Source organism: Wasmannia auropunctata, unplaced genomic scaffold (genome assembly GCF_000956235.1).
Source record: "Wasmannia auropunctata unplaced genomic scaffold, wasmannia.A_1.0 LD336074.1, whole genome shotgun sequence".
NCBI lineage: Eukaryota > Metazoa > Arthropoda > Insecta > Hymenoptera > Formicidae > Wasmannia > Wasmannia auropunctata.
In genome coordinates, this window is record NW_012026816.1 from 2,278,284 (window position 1) to 2,295,883 (window position 17,600).

The 17,600-nt window shown below is 46.6% G+C and overlaps 1 protein-coding gene across 1 annotated transcript in view; it reads right to left on the reverse strand.

The window, feature by feature from the left end:
• The window catches only part of LOC105449640 (optomotor-blind protein), an 83,748-nt gene that overhangs the window by 58,801 nt on the left and 7,347 nt on the right, over nt 1-17,600 (reverse strand). Inside the window, exon 2 of the mRNA XM_011688943.1 lies at nt 16,028-16,343. Coding sequence (XP_011687245.1) covers nt 16,028-16,343 — 316 coding nt within the window. The remainder of the gene's footprint in view (nt 1-16,027; nt 16,344-17,600) is intronic.

Sequence of the window (17,600 nt, forward strand, 5' to 3'; positions counted from 1 at the left end):
TGTCCCTTCTCTCTCTTCTCACGTATTTGTTTCTCGGACGGCGCTAATTTTCGACGTTACGGCTCTATCGGCGGGGTCCGATCTAGACGCGGCCTCGGGCGTTCTTTCGGCGTTTCGTGCCGGCCCCTATGGCTTCTGCCTCGTTAACAAGAGACGAAGAAACGGAGTCGGAGAAGCGGTTGCACGCCGATCGAATACGCGCACACACGCGGGTAAAACACCGTTTTGCCCGACGAGAAGCACGTCTCACCGCGTCGAGTTTCTATAGTCGCGATGATCGCCGATCGTTAATACAACGAGAGACATGATAGCTTATTGAATACTTGATCACTAATGTCTGGTAAAAATGAGAGCGAGAGAAAAACTGTTTCACTGTATATTAATTTTCTTCAAAATACATTAAGGTCATAAAAAGAAACCACCGAACTTTCGGTTGTTGGTATACTAATAACATTTAATCATCTATAATTCTCTTTTTCTCTCCATCGGTCATCCATTCATTACTTGCACGTAACGGGAGGAAAAAATAAGAATAAAGAGACGTATATCTTTCGCATAAAGTTCTTTGGGCGAAAGTGGTTCCTATGAAACAATCTCATTCGTGAGTATCGCAGTTACGTAAATCTGAGAGCTTCGCTCGAGCGGACATAAATAAGGGGCAGCTCGCTCCTCGCGAAATATCTCTTACGATATTGTCGATGAGTAATGACGACAAATAGGGGAGAAAAGGGACGGCGCAAGCACACAGGTGCACGTTGCTGCTGCTGCTGCTGCTGCCGCCTCTTCTTCGTCGTCTGCGAGAGTCGCGGTCGCGCCGATATCTCGATGGAGATACACCCGCCGTCTGTTCGATGAAACCAACTGCGAATTTACGACGAGGACGGACGCGCGATCGGTGTATCCTATGCAATCGTCGCATCGAATCGGGCCTTTTTTATGATAGTTGATTTATGGACGCTGGATTCACGCTTCCGCAAGTGCGAACACACTTATTAAAGGTACCTACTCATAGGCGCGTCATAATTTATAACAATCTTTGTCGGAAACTGCAGTTATAATTTTTGGTCCTCACTAGGGCATGAACTTTTGAACACTGGCGACAAATGCGATAAAGTTTTTGCACTTGGATAAATTCAACTGTATAAACGCGTCAAACGCGACACTGCTGGAAGTCACTAACCAGGCAGAAATGATCGGCCCATAGATTCGATCGGTTCTCGATTCGACGTTTCTAAACTATGTCTATAGACATCGAATCGACGTCTACAGACTGATTATTTCTGCCTTGATATACTTAATCTATAGTTATTTCTCAAATGACGCGTGACGTGCGCGTCAAACGACGCGCCTATGAGTATAGGTACCTTTAGAGAAGCAAGTGGAAGGAAAAACGAACGGTTAAATGCGAGAATGACTGAACGATTTAAAAACAATTTAAGAACGATTTTACATATTAAAAAAAAATGCATTTGAATTTTTATATACATCCGAGAAAATGAAAATCTATGTTTTACTTTATCATGATGAGGTTAGATATACAAATGCGACTTTTACTGATTTATAAATTTCCGAGGAGCTCGTGTGGGATTTCCTTTATCTCTTCACGCGCTGCAATTAAGAAAGGCCTCGAGCCCTTCACGTGCGTTGGTTTCTTTCGCGGCGCCGAGAAATTCAAACGACGTGCCGATGGAACGTTACGACTTTGCGCGACTAATCGTTACGATTTCTTCGGGTCGTGGCCGGAGGCCGTAGAAAAAGAAGGCCTCGTTATTAGCCCGGCGAGAGAACGCGAGACCTCTCCGGGTAAGGCGGTGTAACGACACGGCCAGACGAATAATGCTCGTCGTCCGGCAACTGTAACGCGCGTATACCCGCTCGGTCGGCTTTATGCAACGCGCCGAAGAGCCTCTGGACCGCGTTCCTCCCCGCCCCCACCGCGTCACGCACTCGTCGATAAATCGAAGGGGGGAATCGTTATTTACGGCGCGTCATTACACGCGACGGGGACGCGCCACCGAAAGAATCCCGCGCACAACCCGGTAGCTTTAAGTTAATTTATTTTATCGCTAAGAGCGCGGCTGCAGCGCGCCCACCGATGATTTGCTCTCGCGTCCCTTTCGCATGCCCATTTATTTCTCTCTGCCCGCCAATCTCTACCGGCTCCTTATCGCCTACCTCTCCTTCTTCAACCTCCCGCCGATCTCAGGCCACGTAACGGGTGACACGCGAGTCGTGCACGCGACACAAAAAAAGTCCCCCCCCCCTCCCCCGCGAGATTATCTTTATTAAGAGATTGTTAATCAATTCAGTAATTTCTTTTTGTTTATCGCCGCCGGACAACTCCTGTTTGAAGCAAGAGCTCGCGTGTGCGATTAGAATTAATCAGCGATTTTCGGTATGAATTATACATGTAAAATCTCGTCGATATGAGAAATAACCAGTTTTGATAGAAATTCTCTAATGTTACAGATCGCACAAGTGACCAGTTCTGTCCCTCTCGACCTTCTCTTCCGGAAGCACCGGTTGCAAGGCCCATGGTTTCATCGTATCCTTGACGCTTTCCAAGCTAAGAAGCATAAAGTATGGGTTTAAGGAACCGCCACGATTTGCTCTCTCTCTCTCTACGCAAAAGAGCCGCCGCGCCGAGAAAATTAAAAACTCTCGAAACTACATCGTAAATCGGCCACGTCGCGAACATCGTCCTACCTCTTCGTCCCGAATCCCGATGAATCAATCGCGCCGTATATTACAAAATTATCGCGTGCACCTCCGGCGTCGTTATTTTAATCTGCTTACGCCGTTACGTCCCGCAAATTTATCGACGCGCCTCGTAACGATACGCGCGCCCGTTCTCCTCGACGTCAGAAGGAAGCAAAACACGTCCGGAAAAGACGGGGTATAGAGCGCAGCTCTGAGGAGAACAGAAGGAGGCGAGGAGAGGAGACTTTATGGGACGACGAAGGGCAGGACACAAATCTATTCGCGAACTGACAGTGAAAAAGAGAAGCAAGAAGAGCAAGGAGAGGAGAGTCACCTCTCCGCCACCTTCCTCCTATCCTCCACCACCACCACCTCCTCCTCCTTCTCGCCGCCCTGTTCACTCCTCTCGGCTGCGCGAGAGTCTTGTCGAACAAATCGGTACAAACGATCGTCGTAAAGCAGTTAAGACCGAGTTTATATACGCCTTTCTACCGTAGAGCCCCGCGTAGAGGGCCCCGAAGAGAGATGAGCGAGCGCGATAGGGAAACCGATAGTCGCCGCTCTCCTGGTATCGCCAGGGGTTTCGAGAGCTTCTTCTCCCTTTATCCTACGACCGCGTCTCCTCTCACGGGACCCCCGCAGCGAGGAACTTTTTTAACCGGATCCGAAAGAGAGAGAGAGAGAGAGAGAGAGAGAGAGAGAGAGAGAGAGAGGAGGATCGACGGAACATACCGAAGTCGCGTCTCCACCGAAAGTTTCTCCGAGCCTTTCGTCCCTTTTTATTACGGGCGCGATTCGAACGAGACGGAAAAGCGACGCGTGTCTTTGTTTCAGTTCTGAACCTGGATTAAAAACAAAAATTTCATATCTCACGGCCTTCATGGTTTCTCAACTTGGACCAACCTTTATTTTTTTGTATCTTGTAACAATTCTTTGGATAAACATAATCTATTTCAACTTCTTCGCTTTTAATTGATACGTGTGCGACTGTGAGGAAAAAAGCTGTCGCGTTATACAGCGCGAAATTAAGAACTTTGAAAGGTGATCGAGGATACGTTTCGAGCGCTAAACGGACTCTTCATCACTTCCTGCTGCACCGAAGGACAGCGGGCAAAAGTTTCGCAGCCGAGGAGACTCCGTGGTAGCTCCGGTATAATTCCGGGCGTTTATGACTTGCCAAGAACAAATAATAATTTAGTGGGCGTCTCCGGCCTTCACCCCCTGCTCGGAGAAATCCCCCTTTTCGCCCCCCCCCCCTTCCTCCTTCTGCTCCTCTCGACAAACCCCTTTCTCGCCGACCACACTGTATAAATAACGAGTGGCGCCAGCCGAACTTCCACTGTTACATTATCTCTTATGGTTTACACGCTATAGGGCACGCCACGGCCATCATTATATCTCTCCGTCTTCGCTCCGTGCGTGCGCGCCACACATCCGCGTGCGTGCGTGTGCGTGCTGTGTGAGCGCGGAGGCTCTCCTCTCTCTCTCTCTCTCTCTCTCTCTCTCTCTCTCTCTCTCTACTCTCTCTCTCTCTCTCTCTCTCTCTCTCTCTCTCTCCACGTCGTGATCTCGCCATGCGGCCGTCCCTATAGGATTTCTTATTAGTCCTCTTCAACTCAGGTGTGAGAAACTCGGAGAACTCGGCTCGATCGTAATGACGCACGATCGATTACGTACCGGGTGTCGTAAATTTACAGCCGTTATAAAATATGACGGACAGGGTCGTCGTGGCGTCAGAAGAAAAAATATTTTGTTATTAAAATTAACACTCGCGATATTTCTCGCGTACTTTCACTTCTCCAGATTCTTTTTTCGTTATTTCTTATATTTTATGCACGGCGCACGAAATAGCAATTGACGGCGACGTAGTTATTTGATATCGTCAAGTATTAAAAAAAAAGGAAGACAATAACGCGTATTGATATTACAATAGTACGGATGTTTCTATGGCTTTTGAATTAATAGAGACTGCTGCAAGTGGGGTAACCACGTCCCGTGCAGCGTGTAGCGGCAGCTGGTGAATAGCGAGGTACCTATTAAAGTCCTCCAGATAAAGCGCGAGATTAACTTGCCCGCATACGATCGCTAATTAATCAGATCCAGCTTGTCGCTGCCGGCTTAATATCGCGCTTGTGATATACGCCGGTGTAGAGCCCAACGATTGCACGAAGAACGATCTTGAGACTCGCTTCACGCTTGAATTGATACCTCGATACTTCGTTATTTATCGTTTATATCAAAAACGATAAATATAATACGCAGATAAACGCGATCGATTCAGTCGACAAATTTTCTTCTAAACTGACGTGTAACGCAAATATAAAGCTCGTCGGAAATTAGATCGATCGACTTAATTAATGATATAGGCTATGCTTATCTCCGGTGAAGAATTTCCGGCGAGAAAACAACGATGACTCCAAAATGAACCGCTGAAAAAATGACGAACGCGCGAGCGCGGCATCCTCGGATTCAAGAATCTTCTTGTTGCACCCGGGCGTTTCACATTGAATTCACACTTTCCGCGCCGTGAGAAAGGGGTTGGCTCGCGCGTCATATTCAAGTGGCGTAGGTTAGGCCGAAGGCGAAGAAGACGCCCGTAACAGCTTTCTATTTGCATACCACCGCCTCCCCGCGTTTTCATCCGCGAGGCCCCCCCTTTCGACGCCACCGTTATTTGCATTCAGAAATTGGCCGTCGACCGCCGCGCACAGCGATCTCCTTCCTTCCTTCCTGCCTGCCTGCCTGCCTGCCACGCCATGCCACGCCACGCCACGTTCTCTCCCTTCGTTGTCCTTGCCTTCGGAAATTTTGAATGAGCCACCGGCTCGGCTCATCCGAGATCCATTTACTTCACGGTGAGAACAGTGTCACCTTTAATTATTTTAAAAGTCAAAGTATACAACAAGAATATTAATTAATTAACCAACACGCGTTTAACTCTTTGAAAAGTATTTCCATATACGCTTCATATGAACGTAGATTAAAGATTTAATCCGTCAATAGAGCCTATGAGTATATATTTGTGAAATGTATATATTAACGTCTAACAAAGTTGTCTAATAGAAATAAGATACAATGACTAGATATGTATCTGCGTGAATTAAATTTATACGATTTACCAACTCATGATATAATTGTACCTTTCAACCAGGTGTACCTCATTTTTCTTGAATATTTATAACTCATATAAATGTATTTATGCGAATAACGTTGAGCTTTGTACAGTTTTCTAATCGTTTAGAAAAATATATTCGCTTGAATAAACTCGGTATGTACGTCAATTTTGCCGATTCTTTTTTTTTCCCTACGTCTGAATCGAAGAATATTCTTCTACGATACACGTACCCAAATTTAGTTTTGACGCAGCGACTGTAACGGACGAAGAAAAAGAGACGAGGAGAGGATTCCGTCGGGCGTAAGAAACTATAATTATCCCCCTTCCGCGCACATATCAGCCCCGACAGTTTATATTTCGTAATTATAAAAATGAACGGCGCGCTGTGTCCATCAAGATTTAAACCAGCTGTAATGCACGTAATACGATGCCGGTAAAGCCGGCCATTAACGCGCCGCGTTGTTATACATTCGTGCGATACGAGCGGCGCGTCGCCGCGCCGCGCCGAGGCGAATGCGATGCGCGATGCACAGAGGAAATGTGTCGCGAGGCGCTTAATTAGACACTTCATGGACGCACCTATCGTGTTCAAGGACCGATAACGTTACACGGTTTATCGTGAACTCGAGCTGATCCGCGGCCTTATCGGCGATTCTCTATATCATTGTCGAACGTATAATCGCCAACCACGGTTTCGGCCAATTGTCGGCTGTTTTTTTTCCAGACCCCCTCCTTTTTTGCCAGACGGCACGTTCGGTGTAGCAGCGTTTTTTGCATTCCGAATTAACAATGTGCATTCGGTGTACTTTATCCATCGACGTTAATCGAGAAAAGACCGTCACTCATCCGACGTCGATGCCCTGTTCGAGCCCGGGCCCGGGCTTTCAGCGTGTTCCGTCGAGTTTGAGACGCGTCGAAAAAGATGATCTCGACGTATCGCGAGAGGATATAATAGGTATCGTGGCTCTCTATACTGACGGATAATAAAGCTCTCGCACCTGTTTGAGGCGCACGTCAGATCGCAATCGCCGTTTAATCCCCGCCGTTGCAACGCCGAGCAGCGAGCAGCGGCGCGCGCGGCGGCAATTTTAAATTAATATATTCCCGCGGAATTCGATCCGATAACGTCCATCCGATCGCCTCTTCCCCGCGGCTTCGATAACGAGCCGAGGGCATATGTACGCGCGGCGTTCGCGTACACGCGGCAGCGGCGGCGGTGGCGGCCGATCGATGGATCGCGGCCGATCGATCAAGATCCGGGCGCACACCGCAGCCGACACACACTGCAACAACTACTGACGCTGATGCAGCGCCGTGAAAGCCGACGTGCGCTTTTACGGATTATTATTACGTGGCGTAACGCGAGGAAGGGCTAAAGTTACATCACACGCCGGATTTATGAATCGTTGGCGTTACTGTTGGCAACGTATCGAATGTACGCGTAAATGCTCGATATCATTTTCGCCGGTGCTTCGATCGTTCCACACCGGGGGATGTAAATTGTTTCGCCACCGAGATCTCGCCTTTCTCGCGCGTTAAACAAATTTTCGCAGCTATACGCTTGCGGAATTTTCCGCCGCCAAGGCGCGCCGCGGGATCTCGCACGCGAGCAGGCACTCTCTTCCACGCGACTCTGCGTCCACGATCGCGACGCCGATTTATCGCGATCGGTGAACGCGCGCGCGGGTCGTCGCGGTCGACGCTTCCGCGTATATGATATCTCGTGATTCCGTGCCATTTGCGTTATTTTCCGGCGTATTTATCACGCGTACTTAAAGCGCGGCCTTAAAGACGACGCATCCTGACGGTATAGACGGGCACAATACCGAGCCCGACACAATAAATAACTGTCCGGCGGCAATTTGATGCAGCGTGTCCTACAAAGAAACGGGGAATTTATGGCGTGCGCGTCGGTAGTCTCGAACTTCACCTGCATTTTTATTGCGGACTGCCCTGAAAAACCGTCGCGCATAAGCAAATCGCGCGGGCATGATTATCCTCCGCATCCATGATGGATGGTCCGCCGGCCGAACGGCAAGGAAATGCCGCACTTTATGCGCAAATGTATCGCCGTGACAATGCAGTGTATTTAACGCCTCATTACCTCGCCGCATGCTAATATATTCGCAATAACCTTCCGGTAAGCATTGACTACCAATTGTAAATACGTAATTTCTATGCATTCGTCACCTTGAGAAATTTTCATTTGACAATGAATTTTAAGGTATGAATTAAATAGCAGTAACTACATAAAAATAAATATGAATAGTAACGAAACGTTCAACAGTAAATATGACGGTGGAGACGATCGGTGCACAAAAAGCATCGAGAAACGTACCAACAGATTTCGATCGTCAGGCAATAACATCAGGCGTAAATAAAATGTCTTTACCTCCTCTACTTTTATTTTACAAAAAAGCCCGTATTTTTTTTCTATCCCGGAAATATACTTTAATTTTGCTGGAAAAAAATTTAGCTATTGGACGAGTAAAGCTCAACGATGGAAATTCAATCAATATGGATGCGTGACTTGCATGCAACCGACACGCGCCGAGTTTCGCGCCGATCGTTAAACGGCCGTTCACGGTGTGAAAAGTGCGGGTTTCCACGGATAGTTGGAAGCTCACGAGCAAGAAAAATCATTGTAAAGCGCGGGTTCAGCACACACACACACACACACACTCTCTGTCTCTCTCGAGCGTCACGCCGTGCGGCGCGCGCAAAGCAGCCTCGCGTGCGAGGCGATACGATGGGATGCGCTATCTCGTAATCGCGTGTACGGGCTTTTGTAGCCTTGAGACACGCCGCGAAGTGCCGTCGAAGATAAGGACACTCGCGTTTGAATAAAAGTAAGAAAAAAAAAATCGACGGAGAAAGGAGTGCGAGGAGGAAGGAGTGGAAAGAGCGTGAGGCCGTGAAGAGCGGAGAGAGGAAAGGAAGAAAAGAAACCTGAACGTGGATAAAAAGCAGTGTTGAAAGATGTTAAACAAATGAACGAATGAATGGGTGGTTTAATATACTGAAACCGATTCGCGCGTGATAATAACTTAATTTAATAATATATAACGAAATATCTCAAAGAGAAAATTAATTGCGAATGCAAAGAAGAGAAGAACGAGAGGTTTAACAAGGTGCAGTGGAGAAGCAAAAATGAGATGAGACAAGGTGGTTGAAGACACGAAAAGCCTGTCGACCGGCGAACAAATAATACGATAAGAGCCGCTGGGGGAACAGACGATTTCTTTTTTCTTTCTTTTTTTTTTAGTCTAGAGCCGCGGAAGGGATCGGCGGCAGCCGCGGGACAACCTGTCGTTACGTCGGATCGCGAACGAAGCGAATTGAAATTACGCAGTCGCGTCTCTTCGTTTTCCGTTCTCTCTGTTTTTTTTTTTATAATTCTTTTTCCCGTGTGACGACGATTCGTACGGCGAGCGAGGCCGCTTGAGGGAAAGGTGTAGCCGATATATAGAGCCGTCGGAGACAAAGTGCCCGCGGCACGTACGCGGCGCGGTAATGAATTGACGCTTTGGCTAATATTTATGAACGATGATGCAAGAATGCAGAGATTATATCCCCCTCCTCCTCTCGATTTGTGTAATTACTGGGCGCGCGGAATGCACGGGACAACTATCGTTTAACTGGCACGGAAAGATTATAGGTCTCGAACGTGAATACGTTGCGCGCTAATACACCCGCGAACAGGGGCGTCGCTTGCGTTTTTTCTTTCTTTATCGCGTGTGCGTTTTTTTTTCGACACGGGCATCATCTTTCTCTTAAAACGGTGGCTGCGGTGGTCTTAAATCAACGCACATGCAACGCACACGCCTCGCGTTCATTTCAGATTTCTTCCTCTTTTTTTCCTTCTTCGTGAAATGTCTCTCTTCGGACTCGTCGATCCTCGAGGCTCGCGAGTGACTTTCGAAGCGTAAAGCGTAAAATGTGATATTTTGCAGGCGGAAAAACTAGCGGAACGTGAGAAGGCTTAAAGTCGTCCAGTGCAGATATCATCGCCCTTAAAGAGTGTGACCCAGAGAGAGAGAAAGAGAGAGAGGAGGGCGCCGAGAGTGTGCGAAGCAAGGCCAGGTACTTAAAGAAAAAAAAAAGAATTCGACTTATATTCGAGCTCGATTCCTCGTATATCTCGCTCCGAAATACGACGAAACCGTAATGTCGACTCGCCGCTTACGAACTGTCGGTTTCAATATCTCGACACGAGAGACTTCCTTATTAGCGTCACGCGAAGCTCGCGAGACGAGTCGATCGCGATGACGCAAGCTACTTTCACGCCGAAAGAGACAAACAGCGACGTATACACATCTCTAATATTAATCGGTGACGAACGTATTTTTAATCAAACGATCAATTTTGTTTCAGGACAGATTACGGCTCGTATTGTTAATATTACACATCATTATATCATTTGCTTATATATACCATAGTTGGTATTATGTAAATTATTCTTGCAAAACACTAAAATGTGCAAAATATTAAAATTGTATATTCTAATGTTTAGAAAGAAGATTTGTAAATTTACGTCTCAGTTTTTAATACAGATATTTAATCAGATTTATGAAAAAATCATCCAATTTGCTTCTTGAATCTTCTCATTACATTCAAGCAACGACGTTGCCGCACTTGAGCGTAAAAAAAAATTTGGTGCGAAAGGTCGGGGCACGCGACAAGCAACGAAGAAGGAGATGCTTCCAGCGGCAGCTCGAAAGGGGAGGCATTCTCGCTTTCAGACACCCTCATCTCGTACGTAGCGACCGTCATTGAACTGCAACCCCGAAGGAAACGTCGATACACGAGGCGGAGGATATACCGACACTTCTACCACAATCGCGGCACGCATTTTCATGTTCGCACGCGCGTGTGAGCCCACTATACGGCTAATTATATCGAGCTCGGTTACCCCGTGACAAGCGCGCGCGACCCTGCGCATAGAAGAGGCGAAAAAGAAAGAGAGAGAGAAAGAGAGAGAGAGAAACTTGGTAAGGGTGCGCATTTGCGTTGAACGCAACGGAGAAACTGCGTGCGAACCTGTCACGCATGCGCGCGTGCGATAGAGATAGGGTGAATTCCAGCTGTTGACCCGAGAAAAAGAGAAAAGAATGAGAGAGAGAGAGAGAGAGAGGAGGCGAGGAGAAACAGAAACAGTCATATCGAAGAGCAATACGAAAAAAAAAAAGATGTTACGTCCCTGCAAACGTGCTTCACGAAGACTGTCGAGATACCATCGACACTGTTCTATACCGCGTTATTTTTCGCATATCGGTATTGGTATTTTAGATTAAACATGGGATATTACGATACCTCGGGGCAATGTTTTGCAATTCACGCAAACTTGACTTTAAAAGACGCGTGCGCGGGTCTTCTTTTCGAAATCAACGATTCGCGAAATAAACGATACGCGAGAGAGTATAATATTCGTGTTTCACAAGACGTTGAAAATGGCACGAAACGACGCCCGACGGCTCGTGCCGGCGTTGGCCAAGAAACTGAAAGTGACGAAGATAAATCCCGTTAAGCCGATTACATAAGATTTCACGGGTCTTGTGTCCCTTTGATGATGGCTCGCGCGCTTTGTTTGCCCGCGCCTCGCTCTACGCGCGCGTCTATTTGATTTAGAAATCAGAAGAATTAAAGCGCTTATACGTCTCTCGTCGTTAAAGTCAATCCGTCCACGTCAGGATCGCAAGCCTGATGTGAAAACCATGGATTTCGGCAGCGCCGGGCACTGACGAATTTCGTGCCAGTCTGCGTTTAACCGGCGTTCTCTTAATTCCGCACGCCGTGGCGAGCACGCGCACACGCGTGCATGCGTGCGCGCGTGCGTGCGTGTGCGTGTGTAAACGGCTCGTACGTGAAACCCGTGAATGGCGAGCAATTTGAAGGCAGTCGGAGACGGAGGAGGGGAGGCAATTTTGGGCCCCGAGGCCCTCGTGCTCCCTCCCCTCTGTCTCCTCGTCGTGGCGCTCGTGACTCCTCGTTTGGAGCAGCAAACACGAGCACAGCGCAAAATTTTCGCCCGAATCTCGTCTCCCCTTCATTTCCTCTCTCTCTCTCTCTCTCTCTCTCTCTCTCTCTCTCTCTCGTTCTCTTGTTCTCACCCGCTCTCCCTCTTCCTTGCTCGAGCGAGAGACGAGCTCCTCGGGCGCACACCACACGACCCATTCGGGCAAGGGTTTGTGTATCGCAACGGGTCCGGGTAATATCTCGTTTAGAAAGATTACAGGTTCGAGAAGAGGCTGCCAATGTATAAAACAAACATCGTTAAGGCAGCCCTATACTTAAGACCCCCCCACCCGTTTCCGGCCCCACCCGACGTACCCCCTCTAGCATTACATGCTCGCTATTATGTGCATCTACGATACTGCTGCGTCTCATTATACGTGCGCGTGTATGTGTGTGCATAGGGTGTCACGGAAACCGTCGAGAACAGTAGCAGGCGTATATTCCCAGAAAAACTCGAAGCGGGTTAAGTTTACGATGATAATTGACCTTCACGTTACAAAATTTTTATGTTTCAGCTATCTCTATCCTTAATGTTAAATTTATTTTAACGTATAACATTTATCTAATGTTAAATTTATTTTATTGCGTAATGTTTACTTGACACGAAAGAAAATAAAAAGTTACATTAGCCATTGGTCGATGAATTGACCGTGAAGAATTTGTTAATACACCAGCGTTGAACTTCTTGTCGCACTTTTTCCGAAACACCCTGTACAAATATACATATATCAAAGTGATGCTGCGGGCGAGAGACAAAGAGGGTGAGAAAGAGAGAGGGGGGAAGCGTCTAGTGGATCACGCACGCTCGAAGTGTAAATGCGCTTTGCGTGTGGTGGCGAACGTGTCAAACGTTCGTACGCTGTGTATTGAGACGTATAGACCACCGGACGGGGTCCGAGAGCGAACGGGCCCCGGCATAATTTCCACGCGTATAATTATCGATGATCGGCCGTTACGGAGGCCCGGCGCGGCGGCGCGGTACGGCGCGGCCTCTCGCCACTCGGTGTTTCGCTGAAACCCGATCGCGAACGGGCGGATACTACGACCGGACAGAGACGGGAGAGACGCGAGGGAGGAGGGGAGGCGCGCAGAGATCGGGCCTCTCTGACGGTTATTATTTATCGATGGAGATTGATTTAGAGCGCTGCCAGTCCTCGAGATTGCGATCGATCGGCATCGCTCGCAATCGCGAGAGAGCGATTTCAGATCGATCGGGGAGACCGGTCGTCCGGTTCTGATAAGAACACTAACATAAGCCGAGCCCGCTCATTTCAACAAGGTGGACTCAACTTTTTCGTTGTCGGTTATCCACGTGTTTCGTTAATGACGCAAGCACTCCTCTTTAGCAACCGTAATTTCTATAAAGTAGTGGCTTTTTTTTTACTTACATATTCAAGCACTTAACTTTTGCTAAAATAGTATCTTCTACAGACGACACTATTTGTTTTTGACATTTGACATTTGTAAGAACAATACTCGACGAAATATTGCGATGCTAATTCGAAACTTTCAAAAGATTAATGTATATATACTGTAATGAATTAGCATTGTCACCATAATAATGCTAATTTCCTTCGTACGAATGTCATAGCTCAGTTTATTGTGGCATTTAAGATCTGAAACGTTGAATAAATTTCAGATGTAGAACGGCTGTCACGTAACGAAGAGGGATAATTATTACAGTTCGATAACGGATCATTACGACGTGTGTCATTACACGCGTATGAATTAATCATGTTGCCGGTACTTTTGAATCAGTCCGTTCCTTCGTGTGCTCAGCTCGCTCTTCGATGTTGCAAATTGAGTTACTAAATATCACGATCGATTATTTGTCACGTCAAACGGCAGCTTGTATTTATCAAAGACGCAGCTGAGATTGAAAGATCGTATGTGATAAGCACACGCTGAAATTATTGTAAGCTGTCCTGTTACATTAATAAAATTTCTGATAGCTTGATTGACAATGTACCACATCTAAATGTAGAGCATTGATAATATGTAGAGTATTGATAATACTTAATATTAATTCGATTTTTAAATTTTCAAACATTTTTCTCGTATACCTATCAGATCTATGAGTTTTGTCTCTATTTATAAGGATATTATGTTGCTAATTAGCGCTGATAAATATTTTGTCTAAATCATTGATTCTCGCAGCGTAAGCGGTCTCCATGTCTGATCCCCTCGTCGCCGACTCTAATGGCGCATATTAGAAGAGCAAATGCGCGCGTTCGCGAGTCACAAGGAAGGCGCGTTAACCGAAGATCGAAAGGCAAAGAGCGTGGAAGATTTAATCCGGGGCCGATACACGCGTTTCGCGCGATGGGCATTCAACGTTTTCGCATCGGTGTGGTCGTAAATCCACAAACACGCGTGCGCTCGCGCGCGCGCGTTAGCACCTGTATACATCGCACATGAAATATGTAAGCGTGTATATGCTCACCCTTTCGTCGCGCGGGCGCGTATACTCTAGTCTCAGCTATTATAGTTTGCCCGTCGTCTTCATTCAGAACTCGATATACCTGCCCGCTGGCAGCTCGGCCTATCATCGCGGAAGAACTCGGCTCTTCATCGTTTCTTTCTCTCTATCTTTCTCTTTCTCTCTCTTTTCTTACCTCGTTCGCCGCCTTCCACATCAAGCGTTATTTTCTTTGCTAGCACGACAATACTACCGAGCGATCATGACTTCGTGGAATAGGGTGAGGTAGATAAGTTCACGCTTCGAGAAAAGGAGAAAGCAAAAGTTGAAGGGCAAGAGAACGAGAGCGAGAGAAAGAGAGAGAGAGAGAGAGAGAGAGAGAGAGAAGAAAAAGGGAGGGCACAAAAGGGTGATCGAGGGCGGTGGGAGTGAGAAGTTTCAATTGCTTGACGACGAAGGGATCCAACAACTTCGCAGTGATATCTTTTTGCGCTGCTATACACGTCATCGGGGAAGTGGCCGCGTGATGCAACCCACCCCCGTAACACGTGCGCGGGGATCGCGGGAGAGTGCGCGGACACGTGTGCGTTGCGTGCGCGATACAAGCGCGGCTCGCAATAACGAAAAGTAAAAGCTCGTCGAGTGAGCACACGCGCAGATTCGCGTGTAATAAAATTGCTCGTCAGTATAGCGACGCTTTCTTCTCGCGAGGTACGTGTAGAGATAATGAAATCGATATGTCGTCGTTACACGTTCACGTTTTCCTCGTATATGGAGGAAAAAAAATCAGAATAAATCGAATTTGTGTGATGTCGATATTTTTTTTTCAATGTCTCTACATACGTCGTGTGCATGGAGTTAATCAAAATTTATTTCAATAATGAAATTAAAAATGTCTGTGTTTAATTTATCAAGAGAATTAAAAACTTCGTATTGTGTGCTCGCGAACACCAATGAGCAAGTTGAGACAACCCGCATGAGATTTTTTTCTCATGTTCATTTGAGGTCTCAGGTTCATTCGAGAGTACTTATTCCGCGACCACGTCTCTCAATGGCAATACAAATGTAAAGTTCCATATGTATATATACACCTACCTAAGTTTCACGTGCAGAAATAATGATTCTAGTCTTCGAAAATACTTTTTGCAATACTGCCATTATACCATCATTAGCGATTGCCACAGAAATAATTTGTTTACTTAATCACTAAAAAAAAAAAAGAATTTTGCGCGAATAACCAATCACACTTTAAAGTGTGAAAAACGTTAAAATAATCGAAAGAAGACTAACTAATAGATATGAAAATTATGTGCGCATTCTGGCTTACTTTCTACTATCTCTGATGATAGTAAAAGGTGATAGTAAGAATGAGTTTTTTTTTCATATCGCAGAAGGAAATGGTGCAAAATATCACCAGCGAGCAAACCAGCTGGCAACCACCGTTTGACGTAAACGCGAGCGACTCATACGTCAATTATGCTTACGTCAAAACGTTCCGAAACGAAACCGCAATTTTCGATAACGTGCCACGCAACAAAATATTATAAATAAATGGACTAAAGTCCAATGGCTTTAGCTCCAATCCAATCCAAGCTTTAGCTATCTTTAGTGTCGTAAACGTTACAAAATTATGTTGACACGTGCTCGTGCGATGAAACTTGGTAGACGGTATCCTGATTGCTCTATAATTCTTGGAGGAGCCAACGATCAGTTCAATTAACGACAAAGGATCGTAATCATGATAACGATGTCGAAGAAGATGACGCGTTGACACTTACCGGCCACTCTTCGTGATGACCATTTCCGTCCCGAGCTTGTGGAACTTCTCCCAAAGCTCTTTGCCCTCGAGCGTGACTTTGGGATCATCGACGACGCCGTCCTCCTCCGGATGATGAGGCGGCACGAGGGGATGATGCGGCGCCGTGAGGGGATGATGCGTGGCCAGGGGATGCGGCGACGTGTGGAGCATTCCCGGGGGTAGCGGCGGCCTCAGCGGCCTCATCGTAGGACCGCCCGGGCCTTGGTGATGGTGATGTAACGCCGCCGCGGCCGCCGCCAGGACCTCTTCCGGCGTATGCGGGCCCAGACCTAGGCCTGAAATTTCATCGAATGTCGTGCGATTTAGTTTGAAAAGAAATATCAATATGCTGCTTGTTCTTTAATATACAGATTATTACTGCGCATAAATAGCGAGAAAGTACGAAGGTAAAAAAATTAATGGAAGTCCAACAGCTATTTTTCGGTCGGATTAATTTAATCCATCAATCGAGAGAGGGGCTATAATCACGATTGGTAATCGAAAATCGGTATCAGCGCACGTACTGATGAGCGCAACATCTGGTCTCGCTATTCCACGTAAATGCAAGATGCGAGGCCGTAATGAGCCGCCGATCCAGCGAGCGGGCTCCGAAGATCAGCGACGGGATAACAAGTAAAAGACAGCTGCTCAAAGTTTCGCGAGGGTGAATCACCTGGCAGTTCACGATAGCAACCCCCCGGAGGAAAGTTGCGGATTCTTCTCTACGCCTCCCCCTGATGGGCCATCTTTTCCCTTTACCTGACCCTGCTCCGGGGTTTCGGAACTTTATCGTCTCTCTCTCTCTCTCTCTCTCTCTCTCTCTCTCCCCCCTCTCCTCTCCTCTCTTCCCTACTCCTACCCTTATTACGGCGACTTAAAAAGGATGACGTCTTGCGGAAACTGTGCAAGCGGACGCGAATAACTATACACTTTATTCTTGAACCGCAGAGATGCATCTTTAAGAATAGACCCGTTCGCGAATCAATAGTGCAATGTATATACTGTCTTCTTTAGTAATCGATTATTACATATCACAATTTCAAATATAGCGACAGTGTCGCGAACTGATTGAACCGAGGGATATAGCCACACGTTTTCTCTCCGAGAGAATTTAACTTTATACAAACACGAAACAAGTATGAGAATAGTATTATATGACGAGTCCGGTTTTAGCTTACTTAAAACAAAACCGCCAGACAATGCGACAAAACATTTTTAAACAATTCAGCGATAGGCGTGCATTATCGAGTAAAAGTGCGACGATTTCCCGGAAATATGACAATATGTCAAATGTACAGACGTACAAAAATCAAAACAGCTTTATTTTATGCGTTGTGCATTAAAGACAACAACACGGGTCATGAGAACAGAGTTGCAATAAGTCCGTCTAGATAACGCCGCCGTTTGCTATAATGTCAAGTTGACGAGAATGATTAATGTAAATCACCGTCCATAAATGTTATGAGTAATGATGCAGTTAATAGTTAACGACGTAGATACGGCGGCTCCCGGTATTTCCTTTCCTTTTCAATCAATTACCATCTGTAAACGGA